Below are 24,883 nucleotides of genomic sequence, written 5' to 3' on the forward strand. Positions count from 1 at the left end.
CAAAAGTACTGAATAAACATTTTTCCCAAAAAAAGACATACGATGGCCAACAGGCATCTGAAAAGACACTCAGCATGATTAATCATCAGGGAAATGCAAATCAAAACCACACTATCACCTCACACCTATCGGAATGACTATATGAAAAAGACAACAGTTATAAAGCAGAAACCAACACACCATTGTAAAGCAATTATACTCCAGTAAAGATGTTTAAAAAAAAGACAAGAAATAACGAGTGTTGGTGAGGATTTGGAGAAAATGGAACCCTCATGCACTATTGGTGGGAATGTAAACTGGCACAGCCAGTATGGAAAACAGTACGGAGGTTCCTCGAGAAATTAAAAATAGAACATATGATGCAGGAATTACACTTGGGGGTATCTTTCAGAGGGAAACAAAAGAATTTTATTTATTTAAAAAAATTAAATTGAAGTATAGTTGTATACTTTAGCATGTCTGTGTGCAGGCTGCACTTGTGTCTTCTCATCATTTTTAATTTGGGAGTTTAGCTGTTTTCCTCATGAGCAGTCCCATTTCATTAGCCTCAAGGAACTGGCCTTCCTCAGCTTCTCAAGAATATTAAACAGAGACCCAACAGCTTCCTGAAATGCGCTCTCAGCCTTCACAGTGCCCCTACCCTTTGTTTTCCTTCTACCTCAGTGGTTGCTGGTTTTAAAAGAGAATTTGTTAGTTTCTAAGTATTTAACCCTTTTAAAAAAACATTTTAGAGATAGCCTCATCCACCAGAGGGCAGACAGCAGAAGCAAGAAGAACTACAATCCTGCAGACTGTGAACAAAAACCACATTCACAGAAAGACAGACAAGATGAAAAGGCAGAGGGCTATGTACCAGATGAAGGAACAAGATAAAACCCCAGAAAAACAACTAAATGAAGTGGGGATAGGCAACCTGCCAGAAAAAGAATTCAGAATAACGATAGTGAAGATGCTCCAGGACCTCGGAAAAAGAATGGAGGCAAAGATCGAGAAGATGCAAGAAATGTTTAACAAAGACCCAGAAGAATTAAAGAACAAACTAACAGATGAATAACTAAAATGAAAAATACACCAGAAGGACTCGATAGCAGAATAACTGAGGCAGAAGAATGGATAAGTGACCTGGAAGACAGAATGGTGGAATTCACTGCTGTGGAACAGAATGAAGAAAAACGAATGAAAAGACATGAAGACAGCCTAAGAGACCTCTGGGCCAACATTAACTGCAACAACATTCGCATTATAGGGCTCCCAGAAGGAGAAGAGAGAGAGAAAGGACCCGAGAAAATATCTGAAGAGATTTTAGTCGAAAACTTCCCTAACATGGGAAAGGAAATAGCCACCCAGGTCCAGGAAGCACAGAGAGTCCCATACAGGATAAACCCAAGGAGAAACACGCCAAGACACACAGTAATCAAACTGGCAAAAATTAAAGACAAAGAAAAATTATTGAAAGCAGCAAGGGAAAAATGACAAATCACATACAAGGGAACTCCCATAAGGTTAACAGCAGATTTCTCAGCAGAAACTCTACAAGCCAGAAGGGAGTGGCATGATATACTTAAAGTGATGAAAGGAAGGAACCTACAACCAAGATCACTCTACCCGGCAAGGATCTCATTCAGATTCCATGGAGAAATCAAAAGCTTTACAGACAAGCAAGGATTAAGAGAATTCAGCAGCACCAAACCAGCTCTACAACAAATGCTAAAGGAACTTCTCTAAGTGGGAAACACAAGAGAAGAAGAGGACCTACAAAAACAAACCCAAAACAATTAAGAAAATGGTAACAGGAACATACATATTGATAAGTACCTTAAACGTGAATGGATTAAATGCTCCAACCAAAAGACACAGGCTCGCTGAATGGATACAAAAACAAGACCCATATATATGCTGTCTACAAGAGACCCACTTCCGACCCAGGGACACATTCAGACTGAAAGTGAGGGGACAGAAAAAGACATTCCATGCAAATGGAAATCAAAAGAAAGCGGGAGTAGCAAAACTCATATCAGATAAAATAGACTTTAAAATAAAAAATGTTACAAGAGACAAGGAAGGGCACTACATAATGATCAAGGGATCAAACCAAGAAGATATAACAATTATAAATATATATGCACCCAACACAGGAGTACCTCAATACATAAGGCAACTGCTAACAGCTATAAAAGAGGAAATCAACAGTAACACAATAATAGTGGGGGACTTTAACATCTCACTTACACCAATGGACAGATCATCCAAGCAGAAAATTAATAAGGAAACACAAGCTTTAAATGACACAATAGACCAGATAGATTTCATTGATATTTATAGAACATTCCATCCAAAAACAGCAGATTACACTTCCTTCTCAAGTGTGCACGGAACATTCTCCAGGATAGATCACATCCTGGGTCACAAATCAAGCCTCAGTAAATTTAAGAAAACTGAAATCATATCAAGCATCTTTTCTGACCACAGCGCTATGAGATTAGAAATGAATTACAGGGGAAAAAATGTAAAAAACACAAACACATTGAGGCTAAACAATACGTTACTAAATAACCAAGAGATCACTGGAGAAACCAAACAGGAAATTAAAAAATACCTAGAGACAAATGACAATGAAAACACAACGATCCAAAACCTATGGGATGCAGCAAAAGCAGCTCTAAGAGGGAAGTTTATAGCTATACAAGCCTACCTCAAGAAACAAGAAACATCCCAAATAAACAATCTAACCTTACACCTAAAGCAACTAGAGAAAGAAGAACATACAAAACCCAAAGTTAGCAGAAGGAAAGAAGTCATAAAAGTCAGAGCAGAAATAAATGAAATAGAAACAAAGAAAAAAATAGCAAAGATCAATAAAACTAAAAGCTGGTTTTGTGAGAAGATAAACAAAACTGTTAAACCATTAGTCAGACTCATCAAGAAAAAGAGGAAGAGGACCCAAATCAATAAAATTAGAAATGAAAACGGAGAAGTTACAACAGACACTGCAGAAATACAAAGAACCCTAAGAGACTATTACAAGCAACTCTATGCCAACAAAATGGACAACCTGGAAGAAATGGACAAATTCTTAGAAAGGTACAACCTCCCAAGACTGAACCAGGAAGAAATAGAAAATATGAACAGACCAATCACAAGTAATGAAATTGAAACTGTGATTAAAAATCTTCCAACAGGGGGCTTCCCTGGTGGCACAGTGGCTGAGAGTCGCCTGCCGATGCAGGGGACACAGGTTCGTGCCCCGGTCCGGGAGGATCCCACGTGCTGCGGAGCGGCTAGGCCCATGAGCCTCCGCATCCGGAGCCTGTGCTCCACAACGGGAGAGGCCACAACAGTGAGAGGGCCGCGTACTGCAAAAAAAAAAAAAAAAAAAAAAATCTTCCAACAAACAAATGTCCAGGACCAGATGGCTTCACAGGTGAATTCTATCAAACATTTAGAGAAGAGCTAACACCCATCCTTCTCAAACTCTTCCAAAAATTTTCAGAGGAAGGAACACTCCAAAACTCATTCTATGAGGCCACCATCACCCTGATACCAAAACCAGACAAAGACACTACAAAAAAAGAAAACTACAGACCAATATCACTGATGAATATAGATGCAAAACTCCTCAACAAAATACCAGCAAACAGAATCCAACAACACATTAAAAGGATCATACACCATGATCAAGTGGGATTTATCCCAGGGATGCAAGGATTCTTCGATATATGCACTCAATCAACGTGATACACCATATTAACAAATTGAAGAATAAAAACCATATGATCATCTCAATAGATGCAGAAAAAGCTTTTGACAAAATTCAACACCCATTTATGATAAAAACTCTCCAGAAAGTAGGCAGAGAGGGAACCTACCTCAACATAATAAAGGCCATATACGACAAACCCACAGCGAACATCATTCTCAATAGTGAAAAACTGAAAGCATTTCCGCTAAGATCAGGAACAAGACAAGGATGTCCACTCTCACCACTATTATTCAACATAGTCTTGGAAGTCCTAGCCACAGCAGTCAGAGAAGAAAAGGAAATAAAAGGAATACAAATTGGAAAAAAAGAAATAAAACTGTCACTGTTTGCTGATGACATGATACTACACATAGAGAATCCTACAGATGCCACCAGAAAACTACTAGAGCTAATCAATGAATTTGGTAAAGTTGCAGGATACAAAATTAATGCACAGAAATCTCTTGCATTCCTATATACTAATGATGAAAAATCTGAAAGAGAAATTAAGGAAACACTCCCATTTACCATTGCAACAAAAAGAATAAAATATCCAGGAATAAACCTACCTAGGGAGACAAAAGACCTGTATGCAGAAAACTATAAGACACTGATGAAAGAAATCAAAGATGATACCAACAGATGGAGAGATATATCATGTTCCTGGATTGGAAGAATCAATATTGTGAAAATGACTATACTACACAAAGCAATCTACAGATTCAATGCAATCCCTATCAAATTACCAATGGTATTTTTTACAGAACTAGAACCAAAAATCTTAAAATTTGTATGGAGATACAAAAGACCCCAAACAGCCAAAGCAGTCTTGAGGGAAAAAAGCGGAGCTGGAAGAATGAGACTCCCTGACTTCAGACAATACTACAAAGCTACAGTAATCAAAACAGTATGGCACTGGCACAAAAACAGAAATATAGATCAATGAAACAAGATAGAAAGCCCAGTGATAAACCCACGCACTTATGGTCAACTAATCTATGACAAAGGAGGCAAAGATGTACAATGGAGAAAAGACAGTCTCTTCAATAAGTGGTGCTGGGAAAACTGGACAGCTATATGTAAAAGAATGAAATTGGAACACTCCCTAACACCATACACAAAATAAATTCAAAGTGGATTAGAGACCTAAATGTAAGACTGGACACTATAAAAATCTAAGAGGAAAATATAGGAAGAGCACCCTTTGAAATAAATCACAGCAAGATCTTTTTTGATACACCTCCTAGAGTAATGGAAATAAAAACAAAAGTAAACAAATCGTACCTAATGAAACTTAAAAGCGTTTGCACAGCAAAGGCAACCATAAACAAGACGAAAAGACAGCCCTCAGAATGGGAGAAAATATTTGCAAACGAATCAACGGACAAAGGATTAATCTCCAAAATATATGAACAGCTTGTGCAGCTCAATATTAAAAAAACAAACAACCCAATCCAAAAATGGGCAGAAGACCTAAATAGACATTTCTCCAAAGAAGACATACAGATGGCCAAGAAGCACATGAAAGGCTGCTCAACATCACTAATTGTTAGAGAAATGCGAATCAAAACTACAATGAGGTATCACCTCACACCAGTTAGAATGGGCATCATCAGAAAATCTACAAACAACAAATGCTGGAGAGGGTGTGGAGAAAAGGGAGCCCTCTTGCACTGTTGGTGGGAATGTAAATTGATACAGCCACTATGGAGAACAGTATGGAGGTTCCTTAAAAATCTAAAAATAGAATTACCATATGATCCAGCAATCCCACTACTGGGCATATACCCTGAGAAAACCATAATTCAAAAAGACACATGCACCCCAATGTTCACTGCAGCACTATTTACAATAGCCAGGTCATGGGAGCAACCTAAATGCCCATCGACAGACGAATGGATAAAGAAGATGTGGTACATATATACAATGGAATATTCCTCAGCCATAAAAAGGAACGAAATTGGGTCATTTGTAGTGACGTGGATGGATCTAGAGACTGTCATACAGAGTGAAGTAAGTCAGAAAGAGAAAATCAAATATTGTATATTAACGCATATATGTGGAACCTAGAAAAATGGTACAGATGAACCGGTTTGCAGGGCAGAAATAGAGACACAGATGTAGAGAACAGACGTATGGACACCAAGGGGGGAAGGTGGCGGTGGGGTGGTGGTGGTGGGATGAATCGGGAGTTTGGGATTGACACGTATACACTGATGTGTATAAAATGGATGACTAATAAGGACCTGCTGCATTAAAAAAATAAATAAAATTCACAAAAACCCCACATTTTACTGTTTGCTAAGAATTATTTTGAATTGTGATCAATCATGTGTCCTATTATATCTCTTTATTCAACTCGTATGGGCTTCTTTTTAGAATTGAAGTAGAGTTGAGTTACAATGTTGTGTCAGTCTCTGCTGTGCAGCAGTGACTCAGTTATACACACACAGACACTTTTTTTTCATATTCTTTTCCATTATGGTTTATCACAGGATATTGAATGTAGTTCCCTGTGCTATACAGTAGAACCTTGTTGTTTATCCATCCTATATATAATAGTTTACATCTGCTAATTGTATGGACGTTCTTTTGGCCCAGTACATGATTATTTTCTGCAAATATTCCATGGGTTTAAATAGATGCAAAGTTCTCTCCCCTACACATAACAATTAAATTAAGCTTGATTTCTTTATTCTCGCACTTGTTTTTTGTCTGCATATCTGTCCATTTCTGGAATGGGTGTATTGAAGCCTGGGGAAGGGTGAGGACAGAGCTCTGGTCTGTGGCACAGCCTGCAGGACGCCTGCCATTGCCATGGACTCCAAGGAGGAGAGGCGGGGGGAGGGGAGGGGCGGAGCCAGGTGGCACGGTCAGTCTGGTTGCCTGGAGGCAGGACCTGGACACAATGGAGTCTGGGAGCTGGGCCGGGCAGGGGCAGAAATCCAGACACCCAACCCTACCTTCCCAGCCAGGAGACACAGGAGCAGGTCAGTGCATCAACTTCGGGGGCCCCCCTCCGGCACCAGGTCCCCCACGCCGCTCCCTCGCCCCGGTATCCTCCCCCAAATATCCCTAAAATATCCCAGTTCTCCAGAACCCCGGGGAATTCCTCTCCCGCAGTGTTGAGTCCAAACTTGGAGCGCGCACATACACCTCCACTGAACTCATTTTGGGGGTGGGGGACAAGAGACGGCCTCGAAGCTCTGTCCCTGACCCGCGCCCCTCTGCAGCTGGGAAAGCTACCGTTTGTCTCCCTGGTACTTGGGATAGGCGCGGGCCCCGCCCCGGAGTCCGGCCTGTCTGGAGGGGATAGGGAGTGCGGCCTCGCGAGTCAGGGTGGGGGGGCCGGGGCCGCCACCTTGTGTCCGCAGGTGTTGCCGGCAGCAAGCGCTCCCACCGTACCATGGGCTCGGAAGTCTGGGTCGGCCCGTGGCGGCCGCACCGGCGCCGCGGCCCCATCGCAGCGCTCTACAGCGGCCCGGGGCCCAAGAACAAGCTGCCAGCCAGCACCGGTACCAGCGGCGGGCCGGGGGAGGGGGGCACACAGGGGCTAACCCTAACCCTAACCCTAACCCCGCAGGTTACATCCTGCACGACCCGTCGCGGCCCCGCGCCCCCGCCTTCACCTTCGGCGCACGCCTCCCCACGCTGCAGACTTCGTGCGGCCCAGGGCCAGGTCACCTGGTGCCCGCTCGCATGACCGTGCGCGGCCGCGACGGCGCTCCCGCCTACTCCATCTTTGGCCGCCCGCGCCACGCAGCGCCCTTCCTCACTCCCGGACCGGGTCAGGACCCTGGGACCCCGGCCTCCCCAACGCCGAGCCGCCTCCAGGGACGCCCACTCGGGAACTCCCCCCACTGAGCCCGAGTCCCCCTCGGGCACCCTAACACTCCAAACTCGGTCCCCCCATCTCCGGATCTCAAAAGAGCTCCAAGCCTCACCAGGCTTTGACAAATCGTGGTTCGAATTCCCCCTAATCCCTGGACTCCAGCCCGGGCACCCACCAGGCCCCCAGTGCAGTTGCGGCCCACACCCCGGTCCGCCCCGCAGACAGGTACTTCCCGGAGCGAGCGGGGAACGCGGCGTACCCCAGCGCGCCTCGGCACACCATCGCTCCCTGAAACTGGGGCCTCCGCGCGGAGTCGCAGACCCCAGGTGAGCCCAGGAAGGCCCACCCTGCACTGGCTGCGGCGGGCAGATTGGCCGGTCCTCAAAGACCCACCCTCGCTGGCTCCCCCAGGCCCCGGGACCTACACTGTGCCCTCGCTCCTGGGCCCGCGCGTCGTCGGTAAAGTCTCGGCGCCGACTTACTCCATCTACGGCCGCAGCGCGGTGGGCAGCGTCTGCGAGGACCTCAGTAAGGTGGGGAAGGGGCTGCCCGCACCGCGCGGCGAGGGGTCAGCAGGCGACGGTCCTGGAAGCCGGACACAGAGCCCCTCCCGCCCTCCCGCAGACCCCCGGGCCCTGCGCCTACCATGTGGTGAGCCCTGGGATCTACAAGACCCGGGCCCCCCAGTTCTCAATGCTGGCGCGGACTTCGCTCCCCCAAGGCAACAGCCTGAATCCCGGGCCTGCAGCCTACAACGTGGACCAGGTGCTCTGCAGTTCAGGGTCAAGGGTCAGAGGCGGGGTAAAGGGGTCCGGGTCTGGATCGAGGGTCTGAGGTGCGAGGTTGGGACCCGGGAGCCCTGGGCCGGCTGGCAGCGCCAGGCCAGAGACGTCTCCTGGGTCCGCAGCACCGGAAGCCTCGCGGCTGGAGCTTCGGGATCCGGCACTCGGACTACCTGGCCCCGATGGTGATCGACGTGGATGACTGACCAGCCGGGCGGGCGCGGCCCCACGAATGTTTCTTAAAACCTCTGGAGCCAGCAGCCTGTCGGCCTCTCTGTGCTGGCGGCGCGCAGGCGGGCAAAACGGACAGGTGGGCGGGCCCGCGAAGTCCCGGACTTCTCAAGCTCCCGCAGGCCCTCGTGATTGGCCAGGACAGAAGTGAGCCGGGTCGTCCTGCCCCTCCGAGGCGGCGATTGGCCTAAATCCCTGCCTGTCGGGAGGCCCCGCCCCTCCGCGGCGCCGGCCAGGCGCGCAGTCCCGCTGTTCCCACCCTGTGGCCTCCCGCAAGACGGAACGGAAACCGGCTGGGATCCGAAGAGGACCGGCGAGCGCCTCTGTGCAGGACAGGTACGGCCCCGGATCAAGTTGTGAGACCGAGACGTGAGAGCCAGACACGGAGACATGCACACGGGCGACACAGACACGGGACTGAGGGGCGGACACGGGAGAGAAACGAGAATGGGGTCGGGACAAGGGCACTTGGCCTCAGTGACACGGACACAGGACGGCGACAGGTTCCAGATGTGTGTCGCAGCCCGGAGTGGTGGCGGCCCCACCTACCCCTGTCGCACCTGCTGATCTCTCCCGGGGCGGGAACCAGAGCCCAAGCAGCTGCCGGGGCTGATCAGCCTGAAGCAAGGGTACATCAGAGGCTTCGTGCGCGCCGTGCTGGACCGGACGCGCAGGGCGCACACATCCGTGCGTGGAGACGGCTGGCTGCCCCTGACCCCGACCCAGAGGTCAGGCCCAGAGACTGCCTGCCCCCAGGGACGCCACAGCGCCCCACCACTGACACTGAGGATAACCCATTGCTGTGGGAACGCCCCCTTTGTGCTGTCTACACCACCTTACCCATGCCGAGGGGCCATGCTCTTGGCCATCTGGCGAAGCATGAATCTGGAGGAGACCGCGGCCCTGGCCAAGTCTGGGCAGCAGCTGGAGTGGCCGGAAGCCTGGTGCCAATACCTTGGGGACAAACATGCCCTGAGGCAGAGTCCTGGCACCTGCCCTGGCTGCCTGTGGCTGCAAGGTTAGAAGACACCTCCTCTCCAGACCAGAACCTCTGACCTCAAAAAGGCCAGCAGCCACAGGCAGCTCCTAACCGCACGCCTGACCCAGACAGAGCCCCCAAAAGCAGGACCCAGGCTTCTCAGCCCCAGGACAGAACTTGGATCTCCCTTCCCATCAGCCCCCAATAACAGGACCAAATCATCCAGCTGCCCCTTCCCCTTCGGTTCCCAAGGGAAGAGCTGCTCTCCCTCCATCCCCCAGACTTGTACCCCCAGCAGTATGTACCAGCCTCATCCCCCCACTGACACCCCCCATCCCAAACGAGGACAATTTATTTTCCGTTCCCTCTCCAGCTGGACACCCACTACACTGCTCAGTAAATACTTAACTCCAGCTGAGTCCTAACCAAGGAAGGTGAGGAAAAATGTGGGGGTGGGGAGGTGACTGTGCAGGTGAACGGCATCCTTGCCTAGCATGTACCAATAGTCAGCAGACGTGGTCTGGGGCACGTGGGAGGGCACTTTGGGTAAACTGGAGTCTATTCATGGATTCACTGTCACCCAGAGCCCAGAGCATGTATAGGTGGGCCACTGATTGGTCACTGATCTGGGTTTGGTAGAAACATTGGCCAGAATCTCTGAAGGGTCACTAGGGAGGATACTGATCAGTTATTCATGGGTCGTTGGACTTTGGTCAAGATCATCAACGGAAATTTGATTGGAGTCATTAATAGGGACTTGGTCAAAATAACTGATGGGCCTCTGATCAATCATTAATGGGCCATAGGACATTGACCCATATCTTTGACGGGTCATTAGTGAGGACTTACCACAATTGTTCACGTCACTGGTCATTATTTTGGACATTTGTCAAGGTTGCTGATGAGTCCTTGGTCAGGGTCAGTGATGCGATCACTGATCAGAGGCCACTGAGGGTCACTGGGAGTCCTGATGCAGGGGAGGTTGGCCAGATGCAAGGGCTGCCAGGGCAAGGGGGCCGCTGTATAGTGGGTCAGAGCAGGAAGCTTGTTCCTGCAGACGGAATCCTGCATGAAGCAAGAGATGTGACAGCCACTGTCGACAGCCTGCCACTCATCACGTGTGACCTGACCCCAGATTCCGGGGTCCACCTCCTGCATGTTAAAGACCCCTGACCTATGAACACACACAACCACAGGTGATCTGACCCAAACCCAGGGTCAGTGTCCCACATCACAGGATGCCTGACCACCCACTCAAGAAGGTGACCTGACTGATGCACCTGTCATCCCATCACATAGGGAACTTGACCTTCCATGCTCAGGGTCCCTGACCTCTCATGACTGACCCGAGAGTCAGCATCCCCCGCATCTCACAGGAAGCTGCAGGATCTCCATCACCTTAGCCTCCCCCACACAGCCTTCATCCTCAGTAAGAAGGCAGAGGACAGCCTGTCTGCTCTGATGGTAGGCAGGAAGTTCAGAGCGGCCGCAGTCCTCCCCAGCCAGGACAGGCCCCGGAGCGCCTGGAGCCTGTGTGGCCTCTCCATAGGGGTCCCCATGTGGCTGTGGCATGTCTGTTGGCGTGGATCTCCTTATGTGGCCCCAACCTCCCGTTCATAACTCCCGCAGCCTTGGTCCTCAAGTACCTCAGCAGCCCTGTCTCACCCTGCCTCTGCCGGGACCGGCCTCACCGCTGGCAGTCCCCGCCCCCCCCCCCCCACTTCTTCAACTCCCACCCAGTGACCTTATCCAAGCAAGGCTGACCTCGGGTCTGGGGAAACCCTCACGGCCCTCCCGCCCAGGCCGAATACAAGGACTTCCTGACCCCCACCGCTGAAGTCAGGCACACTGCCGCTTCACGTCTCCCCCGCCCCCTCACTCCAGGGGAACTGGCAACCAAGGGTGCATCAGGGGCTGGAGCTTGACTGCACGCGAGACGCGGGGTGGGTCCACGTTGAACCGTGTCTCCGCAGGTTGGCATGGGGCAGCCGCTCTGACCGCCAGGAACCCCGCCGTAGACCACGCTTTGGAGTGGAGGAAGCGCTGCTGTGCTTGGACGGCCTGGGGCCACCGGGCCGGCGGACCCGGTCACCCATCACCAGGCTCGGTGAGGGGACAGGAAAAGGGGCACCCGCTGTGGCTCAGCCCTACGCCCAGAGACGTCCTCCCCTCCTGAGCCCGGCTCCTCACTCCCCGCCCCACCGCGCGCGCAGGCCGACACGCAGCAACGAAGCCCGAGAGGCGCGCAGCCGTGCAGATGCCTGGTGCGCCGGGGCCGTAAGCGAGAGGGCGGGTAGAGCCAGCGACTAGCTACAGCGCCGAACAAGGAGCCGCCGCGTGGGGGGTGGGGGGCGCAGGGAAGCCCCGCCTCCAACACGTGACCTCTGGCTGAACCGCCACCTTCGGCGCACGCGCACGGCCCAGCGCCGGCCAGCTCCAAGTCAGTGTGCGCGAGCGCGGCGCCGTTGACGTATGCGCGCTGGCGTGGTGCGAGGCGAGAGGTCTCCGCAGCTTGCCAGGTCGCGTCCCCAGACTCCTGGCACCGACCCCGGCGCGCCGGGGTCCTGGGAAAGCGGCCCGCGAGGCGCGTTCCGAGAGGACGCCCTGAACGGGGCTCCTGGAGGAAAAGGGCCTCCCGGAGAGGGTCCCTGGAAACGTTCGCAGGCTGCCTCCGTTTGCAGGTCCATCTTGTGCACCAATTAGAACACATTTTGTAAAGGAGGAAGCTGATGTCAACAGGCTGAGGGGCGTATCCAAGGTCTTCCAGCCCAGGAATCGTCGGACGGGGCGGAGGCCGGACGTTTAGGAGTCTTCCAGAGGGTCCTCCCAGCAGCAGCTGAACAGGTGAGGCGCGGGGGGGGGGGGGGGGTCCTAAGACCTCCGCCTAGCAAACCTCCATAGGGCCCTGAGAAAGGCGCAGAGGTCACCGAAGCAACAGCAGGGTGTGGGCCACGAGCTCAGAGCTGCTGTCGGGTACCCGGCTGTGAAGAGAGTGGGCTCGAGGCAAGTGGAAACCTTGTTTCTCTTACAGGGTGACTGCCGGCCGGAAGGTTCTACGTGCGAGGGGCTCGTGGGGGGGCGGGGGAAGGCGCTGCAGGCTGCGGTGCGGGTGGCACAGGATTTCCGCGGGGCTGGAGGCCAAAGCACCACGGTTGAAGCGGCCTCAGAGGGGAGAGGCTGCAAAAGGGCCGGAGGAGTCAGTCTTGGGGGACGGGGGTTGAAGCCAGAGACTCACCTACCTCCTTTCAAGAAATGGGAGTTTATTGCAAACAGATAAATATGCTCAGGAATCCGGGCGAGGCATGTGCTTGGAATGCTCTCGGTCAGCTCAGACGCTCAGGTGCAGGCGAGGGCTGGGCTGGTTAGAGCTGCAGGCACAGGACCGGGGGCGGGGTCCGGGTGGGATGCGATAGACTGAGGCTCTCAGGCTGAAGGACAGGAGGGACAGGGATGGACGCTTGATGACACCTAAGCGGGAGTTTGAGGTTTCAGAGGTGAAGCAGTTCTGACGCCAGGTGAGCAGCTGCTGCTAGCAGAGCCTGGGTAGAGCTGGTCCTTCAGATGGCAGCAAGCATCTCCAGGATGGGGTATGACCCGGGAGGCCGAGGCACCTTCTGGCTCCTGACACCCTTGCTCTTTTCCAGGAGCGTCAGGCCATGCTGTTGCTGGCTCAGGCACCCAAGGCTTGGCACAGGCTCTTTCAGCTCAAGCCTCCAGCCCTCCCTAGGACCCCAGGAGGAGAGGCCCAGCATGTGAGGTACCGGCTCCTATCAAGGCAGGGCCCCGCAGAGATGGGAAGGCAGGACCAGCCTCAGGGCCCTGGGCTACGAACTAGGTTGCTGATCACAGCCTTGATTGGGGCTGGGCTGGGTGGGGTCTGGCTGGCCATGAGAGCCGAGAAGGAGCAGTGGCAGCAGCGACGAAGGACAGAGGCCCTGCGCCAAGCTGCCGTGGGCCAGGGTGACTTCAGCCTGCTGGATCACCGGGGCCAGGCTCGCTGCAAAGCTGACTTCCGGGGCCAGTGGGTGCTGATGTACTTCGGCTTCACTCACTGCCCTGACATCTGCCCCGAGGAACTGGAGAAGCTGGTGCAGGTGGTGCGGCAGCTGGAGGCGGAGCCTGGCCTGCCCCCCGTGCAGCCCATCTTCATTACCGTGGACCCCGAGCGGGATGACGTGGCGGCCATGGCCCACTATGTGCAGGACTTCCACCCCAGGCTGCTGGGCCTGACCGGCTCTGCTGAGCAGGTTGCCCAGGTGAGCCGCAGCTACCGCGTGTACTACAGCGCCGGCCCCAAGGACGAGGACCAGGATTACATCGTGGACCATTCCATCGCCATCTACCTGCTCAGCCCTGACGGCCTCTTCACAGACTACTACGGCAGGGCCAGGTCGGCCGAGCAGGTCGCAGACAGTGTGCGGCGCCACATGGCTGCCTTCCGCAGCGTCCTGCACTGAGCTGGGTCATTAAAAGGATGTGGTGGAGCTGTGTGTGCCTGAGATCTATACCAGCAGCCCCTGGAGGCCACGGCAGGAAAGGGGCTGGAGACGTGGTAGCTTCCTGAGGTGCGGAGGATGGACAGCCCTTTCCTCCACACGGAACAGTTTTGTAAAGGTTTTTTAAAGGGACTGGCGGGGTGGCAACACTTTATTGGGCTGGGTGAGCCAGGAAGCAAAGTGGAGTGAGCAGATGCATGCCCAGCACCTGCTGGGGACAGGGCTCCAGGGCCCAACCCCGGTCTCAGTGCTCCCCACTCAGGGCTGGACCATGGAGGGGGCAGCGTAGGTCTGGAAGCGCTTGTGGGCCCGCTGGTACGTGAGCAGTCTCAGGGACATGGTATCCACCGCCGCCTCCAGCCCCGGCTGCTGGGTGATCTCCACTGTGTAGTCATTAGCCTGTAGAGACAGATCATCAGCAGAGACCAGGGACCGCTTCCCTCCCAGGCTCCCAGGCCACTCACCAGCTGCAGGGAGGCCAGCATGGAACGACACACCTCAAAGGCAGGCTGGCCAGCCACCAACTCCGCAAAGGGACACCACTGGTTGAGCTGGCTGAACCTTGAGACTACCTGGTCCCCGTAAGTGTGGATGTCAAAGGGCACATGCTGCTCCTGCAAAGGGGAGGGGCAGGTGCTCGGGCTGGCCCAAGGCAGGCATCAGGACGCTCCAGCTCTCCACCAGAGGCCCTGGCCCAGCCCACCTCACCTGCTCCTGGAGCAGGGGCTGGAGCTCCTGCAAAGGGGAGGGGCAGGTGCTCGGGCTGGCCCCAGGCAGGCAGCAGGACGCTCCAGCTCTCCACCAGAGGCCCTGGCCCGGCCCAGCCCACCTCACCTGCTCCTGGAGCAGGGGCTGGAGCTCCTGCAAAGGGGAGGGGCAGGTGCTCGGGCTGGCCCAAGGCAGGCAGCAGGACGCTCCAGCTCTCCACCAAAGGCCCTGGCCCAGCCCACCTCACCTGCTCCTGGAGCAGGGGCTGGATGACGTCCTCCCAGTCCCTGATGCGCTGGCTCAGCTCTGTCTCCTGGACGAACTTCTGCGAGGTGGCGATGAAGAGCTCCTGGGGGAGGAGCAGGGGCTATCACCTCTGTGCAGGGCCCACCGCCCGGCTCCCCCACCCACTCTGACCTGGGCCTACCACGTTCCTTCGGACCAGCTCCTCGTAGCTTAGGGAGGCCGGCATGGCTTCTGCTTCTGGAAAAGGGCAGCCATGAGGTGCTGCAGCCGTGAGCCTCACCTTCTCCTTCCTCCCCTCAGGGTCCCCTGGCCAGCAGCCCACTCCCAGACCTACCCAGGTCTGCGTCTTCCCCAGGCTCGGCCCCCTCAGGCTCTGCGTACTCCTCGGGCTCTAGAAAGTCACCTGCTGGGAGGGGAGGACCCGAGCAGAAGGCAGGTTAGCCCACAGCCGGCGCTGAGCCCCGACCCAGCCTGCCCCCCGTAGGCACCCACCTGCCGCTCCCAGGTCCTCCAGGGAATCCTCCAGCCGGTCCTCCTCCGCGGGCCATGGTTCCTCCTGAGCCCTCGGCAGCCACCGCTCAGCCGCCTGTGCAAAGAGAGCATCTGAGGGGCACTGCCGTCTCCCACCAAGGGCCAAGCGGGGTCCAGGCGGTGGCCGGTACTTGCCTCCCTCCTCTGCAGCTTCCGGAGGGTCTCCAGCTGCTCCCTCACGTGTCTCCAGTACAGGACCTCCATGTCTGCACACGAAAGCCTTGTGAGAAGGGCTCCCTCATCCTGCCCAGGTCCACCCGAATCCACCCCGGGCCCTAGGTGTCCCCAGGCTGAGGGGAGGTGGCAGAGCGTGCTGCCATCATCCCTCAGAAGAGCCCACAAGGCCCCGGCCGCACCTGCAAAGGAAGGGCCCTTTCGCCGGGGCCTCCTGCTGTCAGCGTGGTCAGCATCTGCAAGAGGACTGGGTCAGCAGGCGCCAAGCCCAGTCCCACAGCCACACCCGGGCCCTCCGGCCCTGGCCCAGCCCCCAGGCCCACGCACAGGCAGCCAGGTACCACTGGTGGAAGTCCTGCAGTTTAACGGCACCCTTCCTCTTACGCTTCTGTCCTGGAGCCTCCTCCACACTGGGGGGCACAGAGTAGGGCCTACCTGGGGGCAGACAGATGGTCTCGGAGCACAACCGTGGCCCAGGGCAGATCACCGTGCCCACGGGCCCTGGAGCCCCAGCCTCCACTCAAGGCAGGTGAGCCCAGCCCCGGATGCCCAGGGGCAGGGCCCCTCCCCCAGTTACCTTTCCTGAAGGGCTTAGAGTCCAGGGAGTCGAAGGGGTCCAGGCCCTGCCAGGGGTCTGGGGTCTCCTGAGCACAGAGCACAAGCAGACACAGGGGAGTGGAGGACGTGCACCCTCCCCCAAGTCGAGAGACATAGGGAGGGAGGTGCCCTGGGGCTGCAGGGAAGAAGATTGCTCAAAAGACAGCCACTGCAGAGGGGCCTCAAGCATACCCTCCCTGCCGGGGGTCCAGGCCCCACCAGCCCTCACCTTCAGCCGGGACGCAGGCTCCAGGGCCTCCCTTCGCTCCCGTAGTGCACACCTCCTGGGCTGGGCCGCACTCTGCAAAAATACGTTGAGGGTTCCCCTCTCCTCCTCCACCCAAGGCTCCAGGCACCCCAGCAGCCCTGCTCCGGGGCTAGACACCAAGAACCCTGCAGGGACCTTCTCTGGGGGCAGGAAGTTCAAATAGTTTTAATGACTAAAAAGTAAAACAAAAGTTCTAGGAAAAACTTTAGGAGAACATACAAATCAGTAAACTAGTGGTCACGGGGTACTTTTTCTTCTTTAAAAAACAGAAAAAAGAATAGAACGATACAATATCCAAGTATCTACCAGCCAAAATTGACAAATGTTAGTATTTTTTCCTATATGTCAGGATTTTTTCTTAAAAAAAAGATTTCTTAGCTCTAGGCTGGAGCACAGAGCTGACCCTCGGGGGTGAGGGAGGCCGGCCTGTCCACTCCTGCCAGCCTGGCCTTGGGAGAGTCAGCTCTGGAGACCAGCTGCCATTCTGGGTAGTAACCCTGAGCACCGTGGGCCTTGGACTCTTGGACACCAGCCGCCCCGCCCTGAGAGCAGCAGCTGCTCTGCTCGGAGAGGGGAGAGACATGAAAGCTGCTGCCCAAACGGGCAGGGTGCAGGGCCAGGTCTAGGGCTGGCTGGGGGACGCACCCACTGCCCTGGTGTGCAAGGACCAGAGAGGGAGCAAAGACCAGGGGACTGCCTTCCCTGTGTAAGCGAGACTGTCCCCGCCAGGGCTGAGGGCTAGAGCTTTGCAGGCTGGACTGTGGGTCCCACCTGCTCTGGGCTCCTGGGCTCCTGCAGCTCCATCGGGACCTCAGGGGCTGAGGCCTCGGGGGGCTCTGCTGCCCACTCTGTATCCTCTTCTTCACCCCCACCTCCGGGCACTGGGCCTTCTGGAGTGGTGCCTGGGCAGGGAAGGAAGACACCAGTCAGCCCCAAGGAGCCTGAAGACCAGACAGCAGAGGGGGGGCTGCCCCTCCGGGATGAGGGGCCGACCCCAAGGAGAACCTGAGAGGCCACTCCTCTCTCAGCTTCATTTGTTAGAACCAGAGAATGCAGCAGGGCGTTTTACACTCTCATCGTACTGCTGCTTTGGTTGGTTCATTTTATTTCTTAGTAATTTTTCTCTTTAAATGCTGCCACCTCTGTCTGCCCAGAGAGGAGGGGGTGGGCCCAAACCTCAGAGCCCCAGAATGGTCAGGGGGTGGTCACTGGACCAAGACAGCACGGCTGGCCAAGGTGGGCCCTGAGCACAGGGGCCTGCTCCCCATGCCTCACCCCTCCACAGGCTGCACAGCGGCGGAGGAGTGCAGGGTCCCGTCCCCCCACCCCACCCTGCAGCTCCACGCGGCAGCTCTCTCCTCACCTGGCTCCTGGGAGGCGCTGAGCAGCGGGACTGGACTCCTGCGCACAGAGACTTCCACTGGCTGCTCCTCAGCCCTCCCAGAGGCCTCTGGGAGAGATGGGGGATTGAACGGGGTCAGCCCCGCTTCCCCCGCAAAAGGCCCCTTCCTTCCCACCCACATCCGAGCCCGAGCCCTCACCCTTCTGGTTCCTCGGCAGCAGTGCCCCCGTGGGGGACATGCCCACCGGCTCCAACATGAAAGCTCCTCTGGGGTGGGGGGTGCACGTATTCATCCTAAAATCCTTCCGGCTGGCCAGGACCTCCCCCCGACAGCTGTGCTGGCACAAACACAGGTGCTACAGTGACCCTTCCCCAGCACACCCCCCCCTCCACCCACCAGGCTAAGGCCCGCACCTGTACAGGGGGTTATTATACTTCTCCATCTCATCAGGGGCTACCAGGGCCATGGGCAGGAGGGGGACGATGAGGGTCTCCTGAACAGAGGCCAAGAGTGGGTGAACCGTGAGAACCCACATGGCATGACACCGCCTTCCAACACCCCCATCAGCTAAACGCAGGAGAGGGGCACTCACACTAGGGGCCTGGTCACTCCTCAGATCCACGTTAGCACGGGAATCAGAGAGGTCATCCAACGACAGGAACTGCGGGGGAGTGGAGAGCTCAGGAGGGTGCCTGGCGAGCACAGGGGGCAATGCCAGGCACCCAGGAAACCTCACCTCATACTCCACTTCCTGGGGCGCCCTGGAGCCGGCATCCCCAATGGGCCCGTCTTCCCGCTCACAGGAGAGCTGCTTGGCCCGCCTGAGAGAGAATCAGTGCAAGGAGGTCACAGGAGGCCACGGGGCCTCCCGAGCCGCATGCAGGCCCCACCTCCAGTACTCACTTCTTGCCAGAGATGAAATCAAGAGCCTGGTAGACCAGCGAGTAGAGATATTCCACCTGGCAACCAGAAGCGGGCAGTGAGGATGCAGAAAGGAGGGGGCCCTCCCCAGAGCCTTTCCAACTAGTCGTCCAAGTACACAGAGAAGCCCAGATGTCCTGTCCAAAACCCCCAGCACAATTCCTGCCAACGTGGCTGCCAGAAATACTTGTCCAATCAAACTAGCATGTTTCCCCAGAATTACCTAACAGCCGCAGCTCCCACCCCGCTCTGCGTCCTCACACCACACCGCGGCAGGAGTGGCCACCTCCGCACTGTGGCACCCCAGCCTGTGCCCCACGCAGCCCTGTCTGCCTTCACTGCTGGCACACCAACCAGCCTGCCTGCAGCCCACATCCCTGCTGCTCCAATCAGTGCCCAACCTGCAGGAGCACCTGGGGGTCTCTGCCGGCCCGTCACAGCTCCAGCCACAACCTGTGGGGCCCCACTGTTAGGGTGAGGGTTGGGATCTTCCAGATACCGCAAAGCACCCACCAGGAGGGTACATACACGCGCTGCCCCTGGGCCATTTCCTCTGGGGTGACAGCACCCGATAGAAGACAGTGGTGAGCAAAACAGGTGGTGGCCCCTGATCGCATGGATTCCACTCACCATGAATAATAAACATTAACTTTCTTAAGTGTTTGGCACACACACAGGACTGTGCTTCATGCTTCATCTCATCCACTCTGTCTGGATTAGGTGCCATCACTATTCTCACTGCATACGAGATAAACTGAGACTCAGAGAATCAAAGTAACCTCAGTCAGCGGCGGGTCCAGGACTTGCGCCAGGGACATAGAAATCCAGTGCTGCGCCGTCTAACACGGCAGCCGTGAGCCGCAGCTGGCGCAATCAATTTAAATGTAAGTAAGAGTTAATACAGCGCAAGATGCCTCAGTCACGCCTGCCACATTCAAGGGCTCAGGAGCCGCACGTCTCGGACAGCACGGATCATAGAACGTTCCCATCACCTCGGAAGGTCCGGCTGGACGGCGCTGACTACAGCCAACGCTCCCCTCACAGCTTCCAGACTTCGTGCTAACATTCTGCTACGCCTGCTTTATCACGTGTCTACCCGTCCCCGTATTTGTGTATCGGTTCACCTTAGGCTTTGTGCTTTCAAAGTCAGTTGCAGATACTCCTTCTTAGGACAAATGCGGGACAAAAGAATCCAATTTAATTGGATCATCTAGGACAAAAACCAATGAAATCTCAGACCATCTTAATAACTTACAGTGCCCGGAGGCAGGTCCACTGTGCCCTGCGCCCGTTAACCTGGAGGTAGGTTACTCCCCCTCCTCTGGCTGGGACCCCATTACTGAGCTCCTCAACACACTTCTTCTGAATTCTTACCTCCTGTGCACTTTTTATTTCCCCCCCTCCCACTAAACCAACAATTTGGGATCAGTGCTGTGGTCCACTTTTCCACGCTCCTCCACTAGGGGACAGCTATTACTGCTGGAGAAGACTTTCCAGCATTTAATCTTCGTTAGACTACCAATGCTTTCAATTAATCTTTCATTTTGCATTCCCCTCAGCAAATATTTTGAACTTTCGCCAAACCTCACTCCAAATTTCCAGTCCAGTAGCTGATTCTCAGTAGCTGACTTACATGCTCCATTGTGAAAATTGGGGCCTTAGGTGTGACCTCTGCAAACCGTTGGGCCCACCTTCTCTGCATCAGCGTTTCTCCCTGCAGTCTCCTGAGATGAGCTGTCTTTTCTTTTTTTCAAGGCAAGCCTGTCAGCCCATGTTTCTGACCCATTCCTTACCTATTTTTTCTGGTTCTGTTTCATCCATTTTCCTCCCCCAGCTCCCCTTTCCCCTCCCCCCACCCCGGCTGGCCACCCCAGCTCCATGGTTTTCAATTCTGGTTGTCAGAGGGTAGTTCAGGAAATCCTGTGACCTGCCTGCCCCTCCACCCCACCACCTGGGGATCCTGATTTAATCAGTCTGGGTTAGGCCGAGGCACTGGTGATTAATTGGAGCGTAGCCTGGGTTGAGAGCCACCGATTTGGTATTTGACCAACCTCTTTCCTTCTCTTCACAATAAAATGTTTTTCTTTCTTTTTCTTCTTCTTCTTTTATTTTTTTTGGCCACATTGCATAGCATGTGGGATCTTAGTTCCCCAACCAGGAATCAAACCCATGCCCCCTGGAAGCACGGAGTCCTAACCACAGGACAGCCAGGGAAGTCCCAACCCCGCAATGATTAAATCCAAGTTTGTTCTTCGGTGTTAAAAGGTGGCGAGGAATTGGCGGAGGAGGTGGGAGGCGCTGGTGAGCCTGCCACCTGCCCCGGCAGGACAGCAGACCTCGGTCTCACGAGACACTACAACTCCAAGACCAGTAGTCAGGAGGGGCCCACCTTCTTACTGTAGACACAAGCGGAGCCCTGGATCAGCAGTGCTGCCTCAATGAAGTTCATTGTGGTTTTGCCTTCGTCAAAAGAAATGCAGATCTGGTCCAGCTGCAAGACACAACGCAGGGCAGTGGGAAGTCTATGCACCCTTCTCGCCGGCAGCCCACCCGCCACCCCACCTTCTCCCAGTGCCACTGGCCCAAAGTACCCATCACCACAAGCAGCCCCTTGGAATGACAGCTCTGACTCTGCTTAGGGCTCACCGGTTGTGCATTTTTTTAGAGGCAAAAGACAGATCTTTGTGATTTTCCCTACTTCCTGTATACCTCTGAGACCTAGTGTTTTGGAAGAGGGAGGCCCCTGGAGTGTATCATCCACGAACGGCCAGAGCTACACACCACGTCCTCTCCGCAGGTGCTCACACCTCACCCATCCTAGTCGGGGCCAACTCAGCCAGACTCCAGCAGGAAGACGCCCACCCCGAGAGACGGACTGAGGACCCTCAGGGGTGGGGGAGACAGAGACAAAATGCTGGGGTCTCAATCCTTTGAGCAGGAAAGTCAGGAAACACTTCCAAGTACATCCTCCTCCTTCCTCTGCAACCACCAACCCCACAGCCCCTCGTGAGCCCCAATTCCCACCACCTCTTAAATCTGTGTCCACCAACCGTATGCCAACAGTCCCCAAACCCATCTAGACCAGCTCTCTCCCCTAAGCTGCAGAACTGCGTTTATAGCTGCCCACTAGGCATGTCCACCAAGACACCCAAAGTCCCCAAACTCCATCTCCATGCTTAACTCAGGATCTTCCCCACAACCCGGCGCCTCCCCTGCTCCTCTCAGGGAGCGGTACTCTGAAGCCTCCACATGGTTTTCAAGCTCCTTGCCTTCGCTTTCCATCTGCCTGGAACGTCCAGCCCCAACGCGCTCAGACTGGCCTCTGCAGCAGTCTCCCTAGGACGTGCCTTGGGCCTCACCACCGCTAGGGTGGTCTTGTCACACCAAGGCTCTCCTCCCCCCAGTAGACTGTGATCAACATCAGGGGGGTTCCAGCCGTCAGCTCAGTGCCCGACACCGGTGCTCAGCAAATGCATGATGAGCAAGCTGGCGACAAGGAGGCTACGCGCGAAGACAGATCGACGCTCCCAGACAGATGAAGGGAACGGCATCTTAGGAAAGCACAGGCACCCACACCGAGGCAGCCAGCAGACACGGCTTTCAAGGGCTCAGGGAGATGAGTACTGCGCAAACATGTCCAAAGCAGAGGGTGTGCTGGGGAATAAGGCGAGATATTAGGTACTGCGGTGGCACAACAAAGGGGGAGAGTCTGAGAGGGGCCACGATGGCACCACTTCTGCTAATTCCTGAAAAGACAGAGGAAGTTTGTGAAGAGGACAGCAACATAAAATGTGTTTAAAAAAAAGAAAGAAAGAAAGAATGTTCTGGTAGCTATGTGGAAAATGAAAGGAGAAAGACAAAACTAGAGAAATCAGAACTTCAGGGGGCAGAGAAGGTTTGGAAAAGCAGACACATGGAGCAGGAGGGGAGCTGACCGAGCAAGTAGGTTTCCCAGGCATCCACAAGCACCCTGCTCAGTGTGGAAGCCTGAATCCACAGCAGCCCCACCTAGCATAGTTCTCTGCATGTTCTCAGGAGACTCTATGTCCAAGCAGAGTCAATTGTCAGATCAAGTGTCCATTTCACAAACATTTATTCTGCACCTACTATGTGTCGGGCATTGTATTAAGCAAAGGGGAACTTTGCTTAATACAGAACTTACATTCTGGGGTGCAAACAGACCATAAACAAGTTAGAGAATAGCTTACGATGAACATTCTAAAATACAGAAGGTACTATGACAGAGAACTGTTTTAGACCTGGTGATCAGCTGATATTTCAACTGAGAGATACAGGATGAGAAAGGATTAGTCATAAAAAGAACTAGGCAAAGAATTTTTGCCATTGAGTGCAGAAAATATAAACTGTCAGTGAAGAATGAACGTGGGTGTTGTCGACTGACAGGTTCAAAAGAACAGGTGGACCCAAAAGAAAAAAAAAAGGACAGGTGGAGAGCCTGCCACAGGCTAAGACAGTGGGCAGGACCCGGTTCAGAGAAGGAAATGTGGATTTTCTTCTGGGAGCAAGGGAAAGCCACTGAGGGGTTTCAGGCAGGGCAGTGCTGCAGCCTGATTTTAAGCATCACACTTGCTGCTGGGTGGAGCATGAATTGGATGGGGCCAAAAACAACAGTAGGGAGGCCAGGAAGGAAGGTTTTAGCATGAATGGGAGCCAGATTGTGGCCTGGATCAGAGAAAATGGAAAACAGATGAATTGAAGTGAAATTCTGGTGGCATGATAGAATCCACGGGTGAACTGGTGTGGAGTGTGGGGTTTCACTAGCTCTTAGCTTTCACCTTGGTTGAACAGTAGTGCCATATGCCAAGATCAGGAAGGCTGGGATTCGAGCAGGAAAACAAGGAGCTCCCCTTTATAATATATTAAACCTGAGCTGCTTGTGTGAAATCTAAGTGGGATGTCAAGATGAGCAGCTGGATACACAAAACTGATTGAGAAAAAAGACCTGGAACGGAAATATAAATCGAGGGAGGGGGGAATAAATAAATAAACCTAGGGGTTGTTCTCATACAAGTGATACTTAAAATCATGGAAATAAATGAAATGGTTTAGGGGAAGTGTGTAAAAAGATGGCTCAGGCCACACCCTGCGGAGCTCAACACTGAGACTGGATAGGAGAGAAAAAGTAGGTAACGAAATCGGAAGAAAATCAGAACACCAAAACCTGTTTCAAAAAAGAGGATGTGCTCAACCCACCAAATGCTGCTGAGTTGAATAAGATGACACTTCTGGTGACCCTTGGATTTGGTAAGAGGGATATCATTATTGATCAAGACAAGAGCAGTCCAAGCGGGCTGAGGAGTGAAAGTGAAGTGCAGAAATGGAGGGGACAGCTCCTTAAAGACGTCTAGACACAGCTGTCAAACACTGAAAAAAGGTTAAATGCTGACGAGATGGAACATGGCAGTCACTTGAAACTGGTTTGAAAATCTAACATAAGATATCCCTCTTACATCGTGATCCAGACCTCTCACACACCCACACATGCACACAAATCGTATTCTACTCTATCAGAGAAAAATGCTGGTCGCCACTCACTGTCGATTTCAAGGCTCACTAACGGGTAGTTTACAGGAGCTGTAAGGACAGCTCCAGGCTAATCTAATAAAGGATGATTTCGAGGGGCAGAGACGGGGCTGGGAAAAAAGAAACGAGCCTGAGGATGAGTGCGATCAGAGCGCCAGATGGATACACACCAGGAGGCGGCCGGGCCCCGGCAGCCCCCGCCCCGCGCCACTCCCCGGGGGCCGCCCTCACCTCCTCAAGATATTCGCCCAGCTGGGCCGCCACATCCACCTCCCAGTTCTTGGTGAGGTCGCGGATGGGCTGCAGGAGGTGAGCGAAGCGCGCCTCCACGTCCTCCATGTCCGGGAGGGGCCGGGTCGGCCCGGGAACCGCAGGGCCAGCTTCGAATGGCCCAGTGTGCTCAGCCCGCCACTGGTTCTGGCGCCATTTTACTGTTCCCGCCCAGGAAAATACGTAGCGCGCAGCGACGCGCGCACATCTCTGACGTGAGGC

The 24,883-nt window shown here is 54.1% G+C and overlaps 4 protein-coding genes across 5 annotated transcripts; 3 read left to right on the forward strand and 1 right to left on the reverse strand.

Moving 5' to 3' along the window:
* Nucleotides 1-6,616: 6,616 nt before the first annotated feature.
* Nucleotides 6,617-9,159, forward strand: ODF3B (outer dense fiber of sperm tails 3B). The gene is given in 6 exon segments (XM_032647272.1): nucleotides 6,617-7,254; nucleotides 7,323-7,526; nucleotides 7,793-7,897; nucleotides 7,983-8,104; nucleotides 8,196-8,336; nucleotides 8,479-9,159. Coding segments are annotated over 6 exon segments (762 nt in total). The 5' UTR covers nucleotides 6,617-7,145; the 3' UTR covers nucleotides 8,560-9,159.
* Nucleotides 9,155-10,736, forward strand: TYMP (thymidine phosphorylase; the record flags this gene model as incomplete). The annotated part of the gene is given in 7 exon segments (XM_032645296.1): nucleotides 9,155-9,245; nucleotides 9,248-9,271; nucleotides 9,435-9,558; nucleotides 9,560-9,602; nucleotides 10,057-10,098; nucleotides 10,100-10,159; nucleotides 10,554-10,736. Coding segments are annotated over 7 exon segments (567 nt in total), but the record flags the coding sequence as incomplete, so codon positions are not given.
* Nucleotides 10,737-11,977: 1,241 nt separating this feature from the next.
* Nucleotides 11,978-14,047, forward strand: LOC116760923 (protein SCO2 homolog, mitochondrial). The gene is made up of 2 exons (XM_032646459.1): nucleotides 11,978-12,407; nucleotides 13,208-14,047. The coding sequence occupies exon 2, from the start codon at nucleotides 13,220-13,222 to the stop codon at nucleotides 14,018-14,020; it is 801 nt and encodes a 266-aa protein (XP_032502350.1). The 5' UTR covers nucleotides 11,978-12,407; nucleotides 13,208-13,219; the 3' UTR covers nucleotides 14,021-14,047.
* Nucleotides 14,048-14,192: 145 nt separating this feature from the next.
* On the reverse strand, nucleotides 14,193-24,838 carry NCAPH2 (non-SMC condensin II complex subunit H2). 2 transcript variants are annotated; one of them, XM_032646458.1, is made up of 20 exons: nucleotides 24,623-24,838; nucleotides 21,237-21,338; nucleotides 18,830-18,885; nucleotides 18,663-18,747; nucleotides 18,519-18,587; nucleotides 18,340-18,419; nucleotides 18,125-18,258; nucleotides 17,947-18,033; nucleotides 17,355-17,485; nucleotides 16,545-16,616; nucleotides 16,296-16,362; nucleotides 16,046-16,153; nucleotides 15,901-15,954; nucleotides 15,680-15,750; nucleotides 15,506-15,599; nucleotides 15,348-15,416; nucleotides 15,195-15,250; nucleotides 15,015-15,116; nucleotides 14,524-14,673; nucleotides 14,193-14,458 (listed from the first exon to the last, which is right to left on the reverse strand). In XM_032646458.1, the coding sequence occupies exons 1-20, from the start codon at nucleotides 24,728-24,730 to the stop codon at nucleotides 14,318-14,320; spliced, it is 1,836 nt and encodes a 611-aa protein (XP_032502349.1). In that variant the 5' UTR covers nucleotides 24,731-24,838; the 3' UTR covers nucleotides 14,193-14,317. The 2 variants fall into 2 exon arrangements, with proteins under 2 accessions (XP_032502349.1, XP_032502347.1); XM_032646456.1 differs by having other exon boundaries at nucleotides 15,348-15,419.
* Between the last annotated feature and the right edge of the window lie 45 nt (nucleotides 24,839-24,883).

Source organism: Phocoena sinus, chromosome 10 (assembly GCF_008692025.1).
Source record: "Phocoena sinus isolate mPhoSin1 chromosome 10, mPhoSin1.pri, whole genome shotgun sequence".
Taxonomy (NCBI): Eukaryota; Metazoa; Chordata; class Mammalia; order Artiodactyla; family Phocoenidae; genus Phocoena; species Phocoena sinus.

What these genes read in the sequence shown, in the direction of transcription:
- LOC116760923 (XM_032646459.1), top strand. Translation starts at nt 13,220, where the DNA reads ATGCTGTTGCTGGCTCAGGCACCCAAGGCTTGGCACAGGCTCTTTCAG.
- NCAPH2 (XM_032646456.1), bottom strand. Translation starts at nt 24,730, where the DNA reads ATGGAGGACGTGGAGGCGCGCTTCGCTCACCTCCTGCAGCCCATCCGC. An exon ending in AGCTGGTCCGAAGGAACGTG is followed by an intron (nt 15,117 to 15,194) that starts GTAGGCCCAGGT and finishes CTCCTCCCCCAG; the next exon opens with GAGCTCTTCATCGCCACCTC. An exon ending in AGCCCCTGCTCCAGGAGCAG is followed by an intron (nt 14,674 to 15,014) that starts GTGAGGTGGGCT and finishes TCCCCTTTGCAG; the next exon opens with GAGCAGCATGTGCCCTTTGA.